The 14,139-nt window shown below is 51.2% G+C and overlaps 6 protein-coding genes across 6 annotated transcripts; 1 reads left to right on the top strand and 5 right to left on the bottom strand.

The window, feature by feature from the left end:
• Positions 1-1,271: 1,271 nt before the first annotated feature.
• Positions 1,272-3,362, bottom strand: ALTATR162_LOCUS1597 (uncharacterized protein; the record flags this gene model as incomplete). The annotated part of the gene is made up of 2 exons (XM_043309194.1): positions 1,272-3,132; positions 3,184-3,362. 2 exons carry the CDS (start codon positions 3,360-3,362, stop codon positions 1,272-1,274), a joined length of 2,040 nt encoding a protein of 679 aa, XP_043165129.1.
• Positions 3,363-4,914: 1,552 nt separating this feature from the next.
• ALTATR162_LOCUS1596 (uncharacterized protein) lies at positions 4,915-5,843 on the bottom strand (the record flags this gene model as incomplete). Its single annotated transcript, XM_043309193.1, has 2 exons — positions 4,915-5,719; positions 5,773-5,843. The coding sequence occupies 2 exons, from the start codon at positions 5,841-5,843 to the stop codon at positions 4,915-4,917; spliced, it is 876 nt and encodes a 291-aa protein (XP_043165128.1).
• Positions 5,844-6,247: 404 nt separating this feature from the next.
• Positions 6,248-7,606, top strand: ALTATR162_LOCUS1595 (uncharacterized protein; the record flags this gene model as incomplete). The annotated part of the gene is made up of 2 exons (XM_043309192.1): positions 6,248-6,333; positions 6,382-7,606. 2 exons carry the CDS (start codon positions 6,248-6,250, stop codon positions 7,604-7,606), a joined length of 1,311 nt encoding a protein of 436 aa, XP_043165127.1.
• Positions 7,607-7,632: 26 nt separating this feature from the next.
• ALTATR162_LOCUS1594 (uncharacterized protein) lies at positions 7,633-9,361 on the bottom strand (the record flags this gene model as incomplete). The annotated part of the gene is made up of 2 exons (XM_043309191.1): positions 7,633-9,235; positions 9,282-9,361. The coding sequence occupies 2 exons, from the start codon at positions 9,359-9,361 to the stop codon at positions 7,633-7,635; spliced, it is 1,683 nt and encodes a 560-aa protein (XP_043165126.1).
• A 1,379-nt stretch (positions 9,362-10,740) lies between these two features.
• Positions 10,741-11,988, bottom strand: ALTATR162_LOCUS1593 (uncharacterized protein; the record flags this gene model as incomplete). Its single annotated transcript, XM_043309190.1, has 1 exon — positions 10,741-11,988. The coding sequence occupies one exon, from the start codon at positions 11,986-11,988 to the stop codon at positions 10,741-10,743; it is 1,248 nt and encodes a 415-aa protein (XP_043165125.1).
• A 477-nt stretch (positions 11,989-12,465) lies between these two features.
• Positions 12,466-14,007, bottom strand: ALTATR162_LOCUS1592 (uncharacterized protein; the record flags this gene model as incomplete). The annotated part of the gene is made up of 1 exon (XM_043309189.1): positions 12,466-14,007. The coding sequence occupies one exon, from the start codon at positions 14,005-14,007 to the stop codon at positions 12,466-12,468; it is 1,542 nt and encodes a 513-aa protein (XP_043165124.1).
• Positions 14,008-14,139: the final 132 nt, after the last annotated feature.

The raw sequence follows: 14,139 nt of genomic DNA, 5'->3' as shown, positions 1-14,139 counted from the left end.
CCTTCTTCTATAATGGCGATTGCTCCGTAGCGTTTGAGTTCGCATGACATGCCGACGCTACGGATGACTTCATGAGTCAAGATACGAAGGTGAAGACGCTAGAAGGACTTTAAAGGACTGGTCCAAAAGGTCAATTTCACCTTAACATAAGCATAGATCGGCGGCTTCAGATACGTCGGAACCTGATCAATGCCGCGATTTTGTCGATACGAATGCTGCAACTGCACATAGCATTGAAGGAGACATTGCCTTGAATCAAATAGAGAAAGATGTTGGAAGCTTGTCAGGGATGGCAATCCACCCGCTAGCGTCCGCACCAATCTAGCGTTCTCCACTGGACGCCCCTGTCCCGTGCAGATCATCCTTCGGTTCGGTCAGCTCTCCAATAGCCATCAAACAACTCCTCGTGAGCTCTTGTAGACATCAAAATGGCTTGCTTGGCAGTTCTTGAGGTCCTCGTCCAGAGTCAAACCTTGTACGTAGCGTCGGACATTTTACCTGTAGCAGTAGTGTATTATGATGAACACGGGAGGAACCGGCGAACCGTAATACAGGCAGATGTCCCAGTGCATAGCAGTTCCTACATACAACGATGCGGCGGCATGGCTTATCTACCTCTTGATAGACTGTAACCGAAAGATTATTGTCGACCATGTCGACAACTATTTCTAGGCAGTCCGCTTTTTGTGTCCACTCATAATTACATGGCCCGCAGTGACGAGACAAACGCGGATATCCATGTTGATGACGATATCAGGGTGACCAGCAGTCTACTAAATGTACACACTGCAGCGCACTCCAGAGCTTGGCGGGACGAGTAGTAATAGACGAGCAGTGGTACAGCATTGTACGACGTTTCACAGCCATATGCAGCCCAAGATAACAACATCCCGCGCTGAAGTCGGTGGCAAGGAGTTCAAGCGGACGACGGAAGTAGAAAAAGCAAACACCGTGACGATTAGTTTCTTTGTCCCTAAGCGGTTGAACCTAAATGACAGACACGGCGTCTCTATTCACTCTTTCTACTCACAAGGACGACTCCAGATATAGCATTGCGAGTTGATACCGTCTGCCTGTTGGTTAGTAGCAGAATTTCGGCTGCGCTTCAGGGTTGGAGAATCTGTAGCTGAAACGTATGCCAAAGAACAACGAGGATCGAGGTAAAATTTTGAGCAAAATAGGATGGAATTAACCCAAGTACCACGATATATCGTGGAAGAGAAGCTTGGGTGGTAAACAGTCCTACCAGCGACTACAAGTACGCACCAGCATTAATACCTCAGCTTTCTTGTCCCTTTCGTTTTCTTGATCCACCTGGCATCCCGTTTGCTTAGTTCCACTGCACTTCTCTTCCTCTTCGCATCTCCGCCCCCAATGTCAGCTGCAGTAATGTTTCCACACTCAGGTGTTGTCAACCTTTGTCCGAACTGATCAGCAGCCCAAATGAGAACACCATTCGACCAACCAAAACCTTCCACGACTTCGTACTCTCCGCCCCCTCCAGCAGCATTGGTACTCTCATCAGCGTACTTTTCGAAGATCGTTCCATTGCCCTGAGAGTTAGGAAGTTGCGGCACCTCGTCGGTCGCGCCACCGGTGACACGCCATGTACAATACAACGAGTCAAGGTAGCGCTGTGCAAGGCGGAGGGAGAGGTCTTGCGTCCAAATGTAGTCCTCAGTTGACTGCTCGTCGTCGTCCTCACTGACCTCGAGGGGCGTGTTAAGCAGACCTTGCATAAGAATGTATTGAAGTGGAGGCCAGACGTTTGGCTCGTCCCACTGCTGGCCGGTCTGAAGGTTCGTTGCAGCAATCGCACCGTCTCGGGTTTCAAGAAGCTCTTCAACTCGTGCGTATACACGCCTCATTGCTTTGGGGTCATTCTTGATGCTATCAGGAGCGGCACCTGTCCAGAAGGGATAAAATTGAGAGATTTGGAACCATATTTGTTGTCCAGGCGGTGCTCCTTGAAGCGCAAGTGGCGTACTTGTGTTGTCGGCCAGGGTGTAAATGTTCTGGCTGCTGGAGGTTAAGTTGTAGTCAAAGTAGCTGTAGTGCTCAGGTGACCAAAGGAAGGTAGTCATTGCCTCGCTACGGTTTGCAGCTCGGCCAGCCCACTCGCGTGCAGCGGTGTAGTTGCCTTGGTGGCGGTGGAACTCAGCGATCGTGATCTCGTTGTAGTAAAGAATCGAGTTGAGCTCTACCGGGATGATCTCAATAGTGTTGAGCGAGCGGAGAGGGAAGAATGTTTTGGTGACAGCGTCGGATGGGTTAGCAATCCAGCGCGCTGAATAGTCCCATCCACTCTCTGCACCCGATGCAAGATTGGAATACAATGTCGCTATTTCGGTCTCATTGAGTGGCTGCGTAGCGTTGAACTCCTCGCCTTCTTCGTTGAAGTAAGTCGCGTTGTTGGCAGTCACATAATCCTCATAGTAGGACTCAGGTCGTGGCTGCGTGTTCGACACGGCATAGTGGTTCAGGGAGTAGTTCATACCAGCGCGCTCGAGTGTCACGGTACGATTATTCACCCAGAAATCATACTCCTTCTCCAGGATAGGTATCGCCCGCTCGAGCAGAGTATAGTTCTGGGTATACTCAACGTAAATACGAACCATCTGCGTAAGTAGTGGTGGCTGCGATCGATTTTCGTAGTAGCGACGGGCACCATTTGGCACGAAGCCAATATCTTCGACAAGATCTAGGAAGTTTTCGATGATGTTCTCGGCAATCTGAGTAAACGATCCCTGAGTACGAAGAAGACCTTCAATGATCCAGAATGAGTCCCAGTAATATGGCTCCCTGAATCGACCACCAGCTACCACAAAGGTACGATTGACCGGAAGGAAAGAGTTGACGCAGTCAGAGCAGTTTCCAGCCCCAACATATCGACGTGTCAAGTCAGGCCATATGTCGATAACCTGGCGTGTGAAATCTCGAACAACAGAACTGTTGACGTTGTCGAGAAAGTCTGGCTGGGTTTCTAGCTCATCATTGGGTACTTCTTCTAGTTCTGAGCCGGCTTCGCCAAAGTATTCGGACAGGAAATCGTTCAGCGCTGTATTGTTCTCAATTGGTCTCGAGAGGTTGGCAAATGCGGCAAGCACTTCGTCCAGCGGGCGCGTTGTTGGTCTGCTATTTATTAGCCGTGATCAGACCCGGGTCTTCCTCCAAGTTACATACAGATCAACGAACGTCTTTGAATCCTCAAATGGCCTTGCGAGTTCAATTTCGCGAAGCAAGTCGCCATAACAGTAGATGGGCGAGTCGCAAGGTGCAATTACGCTACCATTGATGTACAGCGCACTTGCTAAAGGCGCGCTTACAACGAGAGTAGCGATCAACGAGCGCATTGAGGCCATGGTCTAGGATGCAACTCCGACGAAGGAAAAGACAGAACTGATACGAGAACGAATACATCCATGCCGCCTACTTATGCTCTCAACCGTGCGACCTTAGTGTACGAAGAAACCTGCCATTGTACCGCGTGGTACGGGTACGCAGACCGGTCCGTACACGTACGTGGCTTGCTAAAACACACACGATGCGTATGGGCATACTTGGCAAGCTTTCCCGAAGTACCCAAGTAATAGTTTGGCATCAATAAATGGCGTATCAGAGGCGTGGAGCTGCTGGTAAAATGTGGAGAGGCCGAGCCCATGCGGAGGTTCCCCGCAAAAATGGCTGTCGAAAAAGTCTTAGCGTGATGTCATCGCTGTCAGCTCGGGACCGAACTACGGTACACAGGCATGGCAAGTGCCGCATGTCACAACTCTGACATTGGAAAATACCTAAAGACTCTCACCGTGTGATCTAGAACTTCGAAATACCTACTCGACGAAGAGCAAGGTGGGCCCGGCTACACCGGTGTATACCTAGGTACCTTACCGCATTTCCCAACACCTCGTTGTATATAGATCCCTAGGGCGTCTAAGGTAAGCACCGAAATGCCGATACCCGATTGAACACTGGAACAGTTATGACTCCAGAAGCTGCGACTTCTACCTTGACGACCGTGTCAAATATATTGGCGTAGCAGTAACTAGTCACCAAGAGCATGAAACTACATCGTGACCATCACATCGTAAACATAGCTTGTCAAGGCATTGGAAAACTAAGCCGAAGCGTCCGTCGATGTACTAACATAACTGCAATAGTAAAATTTTCAGAGCTAGAGCTGACGTTACTTCTACTATTGGCGGCCTGCCCCTGTCGTTCCATCCCTGGGGTTACAATCCCTTCATCCGTACATGCTTTCACAAATTCATAAATGGCATCCAATTCCTGTGGCTTAGGCTCCGAGATAGTTTGCCGCCGTCATTGATATCCAGTCCGAGCGGCACCACTGGTATAAAGCGATGTCGGACGCGCTTACGAGTCGCCGAAGCAATTTCTGACGATCATTAGAACCACCACTCAAATTTCTTCCATGAGTGTGCAAAGTCATGGGAAGAACAATCAGACATGGACGCAGTCTAGAACGAAGTCGTCTCGATGATCTTGGTTGTGCCGAGAGAGCCTACACCACTGTATGACTTACGAGCCAATTCGCTTCACCCTGTCCGCCTCCTACTTCCCGTGTATTCGATTGGGCGCAACCCCATCTTTTCGATGCCAACGGTGCTTCTCAATGACCAATACTGGGCTATCGACAACTGCAATTTGTTTGTCCAGAGTACCGCAATGCCTTGGCCCATCTACTCATAACTTAGAGATTTCGAATTGGGTGGATCCTTTCAGGCAGGTTTGCGAGCGATTAAAACAACCCCGAGATCTTGACTTTATTCAGCTACCCAGGCTTGCCGTTGTTGCCGAGTTTGCGCAATTCAAGCTGCTGAATATCGGATGTGTGTGCGATGGAGTTATCTTCTTCAGCTCGTGAGTAAGGCGAGCTTGAGTATCCTAGCGTCATCCTCACCCCAACATCCTCGCTAAGCCACCCAGACTGACATTGAGACTAAAGCTCAGCCTAACACCCTTAGCCTGTGCTGTAAACTCCTGGCTGTGTTCACTCCATTCCCTCCGAATCTGCGCGCGCTGTTGGAGAGCGCTAGGCCTTCTCTGCATGTTCTCCTTCTTATCGCTCTCTCTCCGCGCAAGAACTCTACGTTGCGCGTTCTTCGAATCTTGTAAGATCGGTGCTGTCATGGATTGGATGCCTACGACTTGATGTGGCGGCACGTTTTCGAATAAAAGTTGACCGCCCTGGGACTGCATGACGAAGCTTTGGTACCGATAAGCATGCAGGATCAAGCTATGAACATCTGACATGGCGCTCTTCTCAAGGAATGTAAGAGCAGATTTGTAGTGTCGCAAATCCCACACTGAGGCGTTCTTCTCAGTTATTAGTAAGAAATTGTCTCCGGCACCCAGTGCTACGAGGCGTGGCCGATCAGTCCAACTCCCGTCCTGGATGTTGTTCTGTAAGGCAACGAGTAATGCTCCTGGGAGGTTTTTCCAGAGATACGAAGCTTTGTCGTGAACGAAGAAAGACGTGTTGTATGGTCCCAGCGTACACCGTATATTGGGAATATCGCGATTCCGAGCGTATAGGAAGTCAACCAACTCTGGCGGAAGTCCAGAGTTCTCAACACGGTCTTTTCCATCGGTATCACGCCAGGTAAGGAGGAAGCTGTCCTCGAAACTAAGGGTCACATGATAAATCTTTTTCAACTGTGAGGAGCTGAGAAGCCTCGCCAACTTTCTTGGAAGACGTGCACTGCGCCATGGTCAGCATAGTATTTCCAACCCATTTCGTACATGAAAGCATACTGTTCTCGCCTCGATGGACATTGAAAGAAGTGGCTGCCGCGCTGGCCAAACGTAAACGTGGAATCGCACATGTGCCGCCGAAAACTCGGGCTCGCTAAGAAGAGAAACGCTCGGTCTAGATCGATGGAAGCGGTATGAGACGCTGAACACAGTGGGTCGCTATAAAGCCGCAATATTGTGAAGAAGTAGACAATCGCACGATCGATTGTGTTGACATTCGCCTTTGCCAAGCTTGATCGCTTCCAGGGTCTAAACAGGATAGCAACCGTCTGAAACCGTTGTCGGGGAACACGCGCAAGTTTGTAAAGACGTCAGGGCCACGGAAAATTATCAACGGTCAGAGATTCACGCGCTTGTACGTTGAGCGCATGTTAGTTTACTCGTTTAGGCGCGTCGTTTACATCCTCAAAGACTTCATCACCTTAGGGGTACGTGACGTCATAATCGCTTTTCACCCAATCGCGCGCAGCCGGGAATGAGTGGTACCACGAGCAATACCTCGTTCTTTTCGTTCGGACCCGATGACAGCTTCATATCAAAAAGCTTTGCGGGACTTAACTAGTATGCTGCCAACCTCCCTCCCTTTACGCGACGGCTAACGATCAACAGTCGCAATCTCCCTTCCAGCCTCCAAGATCTACTCCTTGGTAGGACCGTTTCAGAAGTACACTGGGCGGCTCTAGGACCGATAACCGAATCCTGGATCCTAAGTTCCAAAGACTCGTCGGGCAAGAACAGTCTGCGCTGGGGCTCATCTATACCTTCACGGCTCCAGAATATCCTGACCAAGACATGGCATTCTCCACTTCTGCGTGCCTTCTTGGGACCGGATGACTCCTTCATTATCTGGCATCCTGAGCTTATACGTTGGGCTAATCTGCCGCCGAGCCTGGAGGATGCCATACAGTCTTGGTTGACACCTTCCGGATGGCGCGTAGGACCGCCGCGCATTGTAACATGGGGCCCCGAAGGCGCGTTCTTCGCCATGAGTGAGTACGGCGACGTCGTGTATCGTTTGGGCGACGAAAATGCCTGGGATATTTACAAAGAGACGGTAGAAGAATGGAAGGCAGAGAAGGGTTTTCTCTGGAGCGATCTGACTTTCATTACCCTGGATCCCACAAGCTCCGACCAATTCATCGCAATTCGGAATGATGGAACATGGGCTGGCTCTATTGACGATATCAACGAAGAAGCGTTGGAGACTTTTGCGCTCAACTTCTTTGCCCGGGCGAAGAAGAAGTCGAAACCTAGCACATCCCAGTCGAGCGAACAGATGCCCAATGGTACGACTACGCCCACAGATGCGAAACCCAGCGCTGCGACGCAAGCACTCTACGAAAAGTGGTCTACAGAAACGGCAGTCATGTTCGCAGCCGCATCAGCAGCAGCCGGAGGCTCGAAACCCAAAGTCCCACGCAAACTCCAAGTTCGCTCCCAGTCCAGTAGTTCAGATGCCTCTAGACCGCCACTGCAACGTACGTCATCTGCATCGCCAAAGTTGCTTTCCATGTTTCCTTATCTGCCTAATACGATTACGACTTGCAATCTCACAGCGTGTACGATACTCAAATCCGAGCCAGATAGTATACACGCCTGCCAACACGATGTAGAAAAGCTACTTCGAGCAAGCGGTTTGTATAGCTACGAGTGGTTGCGCCAGGAGCGCTTGCGATGGCATCCCGACCGCTTTGGACGATTGTGCGAGGAAGAATGGAGGGAAACTGGGAAGAAGCTCGCAGGCGAAATGTTCAAGCTCATGAGCGTACTGATAGAAGATCTCAAATCGCATCAAGGCGAAGGCAGTGGCAGTAGGGATGCATATAGGAACTAGAATCAAAACAAGGCGCCTGAATACAGTTAAGACTGTCTAGCAACCAACCTCAAACTTCCTTGATCTTTACCCAAACTCACACTACTAATTGCAGCCACCTCCTCCAACCGCCGTCGCCCCACCGGCCTAGCTTCACTCGTAACCACATCGTCCATCTCGCAAAATAACATTGCTAGTATCGAACTCTTCCACAGCCGCTCGCTCTCCACGCCCCTACTCTCAAGATGCACTAGTAAGAGAAAAACAGCCGAGAGCGCAATCATCGTGGCAGGAAAGGCGACCCAAGTCCAGTTGATGTTGATACAAGTCATTGTATACCACATTGTCCCTTCAGCAGGATTGTTGAAACCCGGTATGCCGTGGGTACGCAGAACGGTGTTCATGGCTGAAGTTATGTTCGTCATGAGACTGCCGACATGGTCAAGAGGCGCCTTTTGCATTTCTCTATTATTCCACAAGACACGCATGTAGGCAGAACCATAGCGGGCAGACTGTACATCCATGAGGTACTGCGCGCCGTAGATGGCGTTGAAATGTTGCCGTATACCGCTCGTACCCGTGGCTGTCATGGCCCAAACGCAATCTTCTGGGTACCATACAGTTTCCGCACCTGGGCCTTCCATGGCCAGGTACGTTATGTTGATGGGTGCGGCATCGATATTGCTTTTTGCAACGGGTAGATAGCCGGGTGTGTCTGTGGTGCGCTCATCGCAGGTAATTTCTGTGCCGTTGCGGAGGGTTTGTTTCGTGGCTAGGCGGAAGATGGTATTGGTACCAGAGGCGACGTCTCGGCCAATACGAACGCTCTTGACCAGCTCTTCTTTCAAGACACCGTTGTGATATGTTGCCTTCAATGTGTTGACTGTAGGATATATGCCGCATCTCATCGCTCTGTACTCGCGGCTCTGGCTCGTGGAGTTCGATAAGTATATCATGCCTATTGTAGATATGGTGCCGTTGTATCCGAGTTGTGCTGCTTCTACGCTAGTCACTAGGTACCCGGGCCAACCAGCAAGCAAAAACTTGACCGGCGAGTCAGTAAAGGGATTGTCGGAAAGCGATAGAGAAAGACCAATGTTCCTTGCTTTTGTGCCGTTCTTCATAGTCAAATCGAAGTTACTTGTGAGCGAAGCTGTCCCGTTTGTACTATTCAACGAAGTGCTGCTCTTCTCAGCACATGCCTCGGGACTGCCACCACAGTTCATGCCGATCATAAACTCGGTTGGCACATAGCCGTAATATTCAGAGTCGTCATAGTTAATCGGTAACTCTACTACTTCTGATGTGGCATCTGCACACCAGTAGTCGGTAGCCAAAGTCGAGTATGCCGATCCGTTCGCAGCCGGAAAGGTGCAATTGCCAGTTTTACATCCGTAAGAAAGAAGGGTAGTTGTATCCTCGAGTGGTTGAAGTATCCCGACATCTATAGCTACACTCATAGGAAGGAACTCATCGAACCTTTGGGGAGCTATCCTTTCTCCACTTGCGTTGTAAGCGTTGGATTTGAGTATCCCGACTGCGGCAGATTCATCAGGTCGGAGGCAGTCATTAAATACGATAAGTTGTTGGGCTGCAAATCCAGTGAAGGCCGACATGACGGTGATAAAAGCTCCCATTGCAGCGATAAAGCTTTTACATGTAAGCGCAAATCTAAACAAAACTCAAGTGCACTTACTATGGCTTCTTGATACGAAGACCGAAAATGAACAAGACAGAGCCCCATGCACCACGACTTGCAGAGTCGAATCTTGCCATGTCTTCGAGCTTACGTGCTTTACGGAACCATTGCCATTTCGATTGACTAATTCCTTCCGCAAGTACCATGCTCACTCCAGCCCTAATCATCATCGAAAAGAGTGACACGATAGAGTTGATACTGACGATCTGGGGCCAATCCGGTAGCGGACGATCTTGATGCGCCATAAGCATAATAATAAGCCCAATCAATGATAGTAGCGCAAAAATGCAACTGCATGTCTCCGCCGTCCAACCCTTTCTCCACAACCGCAGTGAAGCATTAGAGACCACCTTCCAGCCTCGAGCGATACCGCGCGGGATCACAGCCAGAGCACTCAGGAGTCCTGAAAAGCATCTTCGGGGGGACGTTGTGAATTCCTTCCTTGACTGACTCTGATCGGATGCCTCTTCGGTGGTGATTGTGGGCCCTTTCCGTTTTTGTTGGAGTAACGGACTCGATGGTGGTGGGTCTGTGCGATCCATTGTTGAGGGAAGAGCGACGATGTGTGCTGTCTGTCTACGTCTGGAATGCTCTCATACTATAAGGTTCCTTTTGGCATGGGTGAAGTGCAAGGCGGCGTAGCAGGGCGCAAAGGCGGCGTCCTGCACTGTAACGGCTCTATAGCGTGTACTAGAGTCTACATAGGTAACGAGTTGTACCCATGATGACAGGGGTCAGAGCATCTGGCGGTTCGACACTGTGTCGCCAGGTAGATCTCTGTTGTAAGCAGCCGTTGATATTCCTTTCTTTCTGTTCCTTGCTTGTGTTCGTCGATGCTTTTACAGACAGCGCATCTCGACAATGTCTTCTCGTACCTATACGTACGTTATCCCCAAACCCGTGCCTCCCACAGGATGAAACCTGAAGCGCCCGCTGCTTGTTCGGCTCTTTACTCTGCCTGTCATTGCATATGTGGACTAGCGCACCCGCAATATGTGATGAAGTTGCAGGAAGAACTGCATGTGCGGGGCGGCTCAAATTTAGGAGATTTACTATAGGAAGCAAGCCACACAGACCCTGGGCGTTAACCTCTTTCCGCCCCAGGTACCCGCAAGATGCAGGCGACTCCGAGACCAACTACTGCTATCCTTGCGCTTGGGCAAGGGTTGCCGCTGCCGCGTTAGCGCGATACCTCAACTGCACATACAAGTTAAAGACTAAATAGCTGTCGGATTTCTACATGAAGCGAAGGATGAAAGTAGTATTCTAAAAATCGTCATTCTGTGCTGACTGATTGGATGTCGAAGTATAAGACCCATTTCGAGCCGCCGCAGATACCAAACGATGGTGATCAGGGTATACGCCTATCCGTGTGAACGCCGAGTATCCCAAGAGGCCGTTATTAAAGTCAATATATCGCCAAATCGCATGCTCAAAGTGCGGCGACTGTATACATTTATGAGTACCAGCTCGGTTGCTGATTGTACCCTTGATTGTCACCAATATGATCGTCGTACTCTTCCACTTCAAACTTAGAGCCTAGAGCCTCATTCGCTTCTCTTAACATGGCAGTCATCTGCAAGCTCATCCTGCGCATACGCTCGTCTTCCTCGATCTCTTCTCTCCGCACTTTGTTGATCAGACGTTGGCTTTCTTTCGGCAGAGGGCTCGAGGTTTTGCTTGACTTGTCCTCAAACATGGCTGGTGAACCGTAGCTTAGTCGACTGTAGGAGCGCGCTCGTTCGTGTGAGCTAGGAGTGGCTGTCGGACTGCCGTAGAAAGATCGTCTCTCGACTGTTGAACGTCGCGATACTGGGATTAGGGAGGGTCGCTTGTAGGATGGCGTTCCTGTGTTTGGTCGTGATACAGGGCGTGGGATCAATGAGGGCGATCGCTCGGGCAGTCTTCGCTCTGACAATCGCGGTGTTGAGGGTCTTGATTCTGTCTCCAGGTTCGTTCCAACTACGACCCAGTTATCTGCTGTGCGCAATCGCTTCGCCATCCTGGGGCGTTCGGGCGTGATGGATTCTATGGACTGGACTCCATAGTCGTCGCTCGGGGCAGGGGGTAGTTGCTGCACCGGACCTGCTTGATAGGGGTCGTCTTGGAGCCCAAGTTTTGCCGCGACCTCCTCCTGCGCGTCGATGTTGTATCTCGGTCCTCCTCCCGCCTGAAAACCTCGGAAAGGCACCGTGCAGAACTGGAAAAGTTTCCCAGCTACTCCTCCAACAAGACCCATTATAGACCATGATTTGCTCTCGTTGGGTGTTGTGTGCATCTCGCCAACTGCGATCTGTCCCGACAGGCCAACTTGGGGTGTAGGTGGTACGGACCAGTTGCCGCGCTGCTTCTGGAGGTTGAAGTAGTCATCGTAGTCGCCGTCTCGTCTCGTATTGTTGTGCGTCCCATCCATACCCCCAGCAAGTTGGTAGCGGTCGTTCGCAAGCGGAGGCGGACTTCTGGTGTCGCTGAAGCGAGTGTTGTTCAAGTCATGTTCCCCCCAGGGACCTCCTATCGCGGCTTCGTGCGCCGTGGAGCCATATCGGGAACGCTTGCGGGTCTCGTGGACGTGTGAATCAATCAGGTGGCCGGAGGTTTCAGGTGCCGTGTCAAAAATGCCCGTTTGAGACTTTGCGCGTGCATTTGAGGGCGAGGGAGTATACAGCCCGGGCATATCGTTGAAGTAGCGCGAGTTGGTAGCCATGCAGGGAGGTGGATACGGAGGCTGCCTTTGGGTGGGAGGGCTGATCAGGGACCGCTAGCGAGCGAATGATGTCAGGCTTGCTGCAGGAATTAATGCCGCCCGTCGAAGGCTTCCTTGGCTCGATGCTCCAAATGGCAAAAAAAGTAACTAAAGGGTCATGCTGGGTGCGGCCTGTCGCGTGTTCGGGATGTGAGTGGGGAAGTGCGGAGTGAGAGCTATTGTTTGTATTCAGCCGTCGCTGGGGTAGCGCCATGGACGGACCATCATCATCACCGCATCAAGGAGTAATTTCAATATTGCCCGATTGCGTTCAAGATATCCAAGATGAAGGGCTAATGTAAGAGTCAACAAAGAGCAGCGAACCTATCTACGAACACAACAACGCCTCCCTTCCCAAGACTGGGGTATACCTTGCTTGAACACCGCCAATATGGTCATGTCTCCCTACCGAACGCCAGCGCGATCAGCGCATTCCCTTTACGCCCTTGCTATCCAGCCGCTATGCACAAAATATTCAAACAGTTGCGATGACTTGTTTGTGTCGATCTTGCAAATCTCTCTAGCCGTCTTCTTCTTGAGCGCACCGCCATTATTGAGAGCCGCCCGAATGATGGTTTCCTTAAGCGCTAGATATGGCTTAGGCATAATACGCAATGTACTGCATATTTCCACCTCCTCTGCATTGAGCAGCTGAAGATCCGCTTTTGACTCTTTGCCAAACTTGAGAGGCACGGTGTTGGGGAGTGACTTTGGCACGAACTTTGTCTTGGATTGTTGTGGTGTCAGAACGCCGTTCGCACCGTTGACGCCGTTCTGAGCGTGATCTGGAGGTGGCGTTGTAAGGCCACTGTTTTGCTTGACGTGCAGAGGAAGCTCCTGTGCAAGCAATGCTGTGGCTGCGGAGGGTTGTTCAAAGGGCGGCTGTGGCTTTGTCATTCTACTGGACGCCAGGCGATCGAACTGCCCAACTGGAGGCGGCCGGGTTTGTCGTTGCTGCTTCTCCTGTTCATACTTCTCGCCAGCTTTAAGACTTGTAATTTGCATATTCCTCCACTCCTGAAGTTGCGAGATGGCCTGCCTAAGGTTGTGCTCGTATTCCAGGTCCTTGCAGAACTGCTCAAAGTCGGCATGCTGCATCATCCTGGCAAAGGGCTTCGCCTTGTTCATCAAGTCTTTCTCTTCCTTGGTTCGCTTCTTGTCGGCCAGCTGATTCTTGCGGTACTCTAGTAATTGATGCTCGAAGATGATCTTCTTGCGCTCAACTCGAGCATCTAGGCGGTGGTTGTAGATTTCCATGATGGTCATTTTCAGCTCCATCTCCGGCTCCAGTTCACCGGTCCTTGGGTTCAAGCCATCGCCGGGATCGAATTGCATGTGCTGCACCGCCTCTTCGGCTTCATTGAAGTACTCAGTCTCGAACTCCAGACGACCGGGCATGTATCCTTGGACCTCGTGGCAGGCCGGGACACTAGCCGTGGGCTTCTGCTTGGGCGCATCGGGTTCGCGGCCTGCAGCCTCCTCCTTCTTCTTCTCTATCCTCCTCTTCTTCCTCGCCTGGAACTCGTGACGTGGTATGCGGGTACTGAGCTCGGTGTCATCCTTGCTGCAGTGCTCGGGCAGGGGAAAGCTTGGGCTGTCTAGGTAGGTGTTTATGTAGTGGTCGCGGACCTCGTCCTTCTCACGGTAGCCGCCTATGTGATCCGCAATGTCTGCCCATGACCCCAGACCGTATGTTTCGGCACCTTCCAGAAGGGCCAGCTCCTCGTCAGCGCCCCAGTCTTCGGTGTATATGGGTATCGAGTGCTGCTCTATCACTTTGAACTTGTGTTTAGCCGGCTGGTGGTCTCGTGTGGCCTTGCCGTCGGAGAAGCATGGCACGCAGAGGTCGTACTCGCTGCATACGTCTTCGGCGCAGCGTATGCGGACGGTCGACGTGATGTCGGACGAACAAACATCGCAGACGTACTTGGTGCCGCCTTCAGTACCCCGCGTGCCCGTCTTCTTCTTGATGACACCCATGGTGCCCCGCTATTGACGTGGGCGCGCAAGTGAAGGAGGGTTGGGGTGAGACAGGAAGCTGTGGCTGTGCACTCAGTCACGGCAAGGGCGCGCGTCGGGGTCTTGGGCGATGACTAATGTATTGTAATATAA

Source organism: Alternaria atra (assembly GCF_907166805.1).
Source record: "Alternaria atra isolate CS162 genome assembly, contig: 21, whole genome shotgun sequence".
NCBI classification, from domain to species: Eukaryota; Fungi; Ascomycota; class Dothideomycetes; order Pleosporales; family Pleosporaceae; genus Alternaria; species Alternaria atra.
Note: the sequence above shows the minus strand (reverse complement) of the source record. Positions and strands in the feature narration are given on the sequence as shown.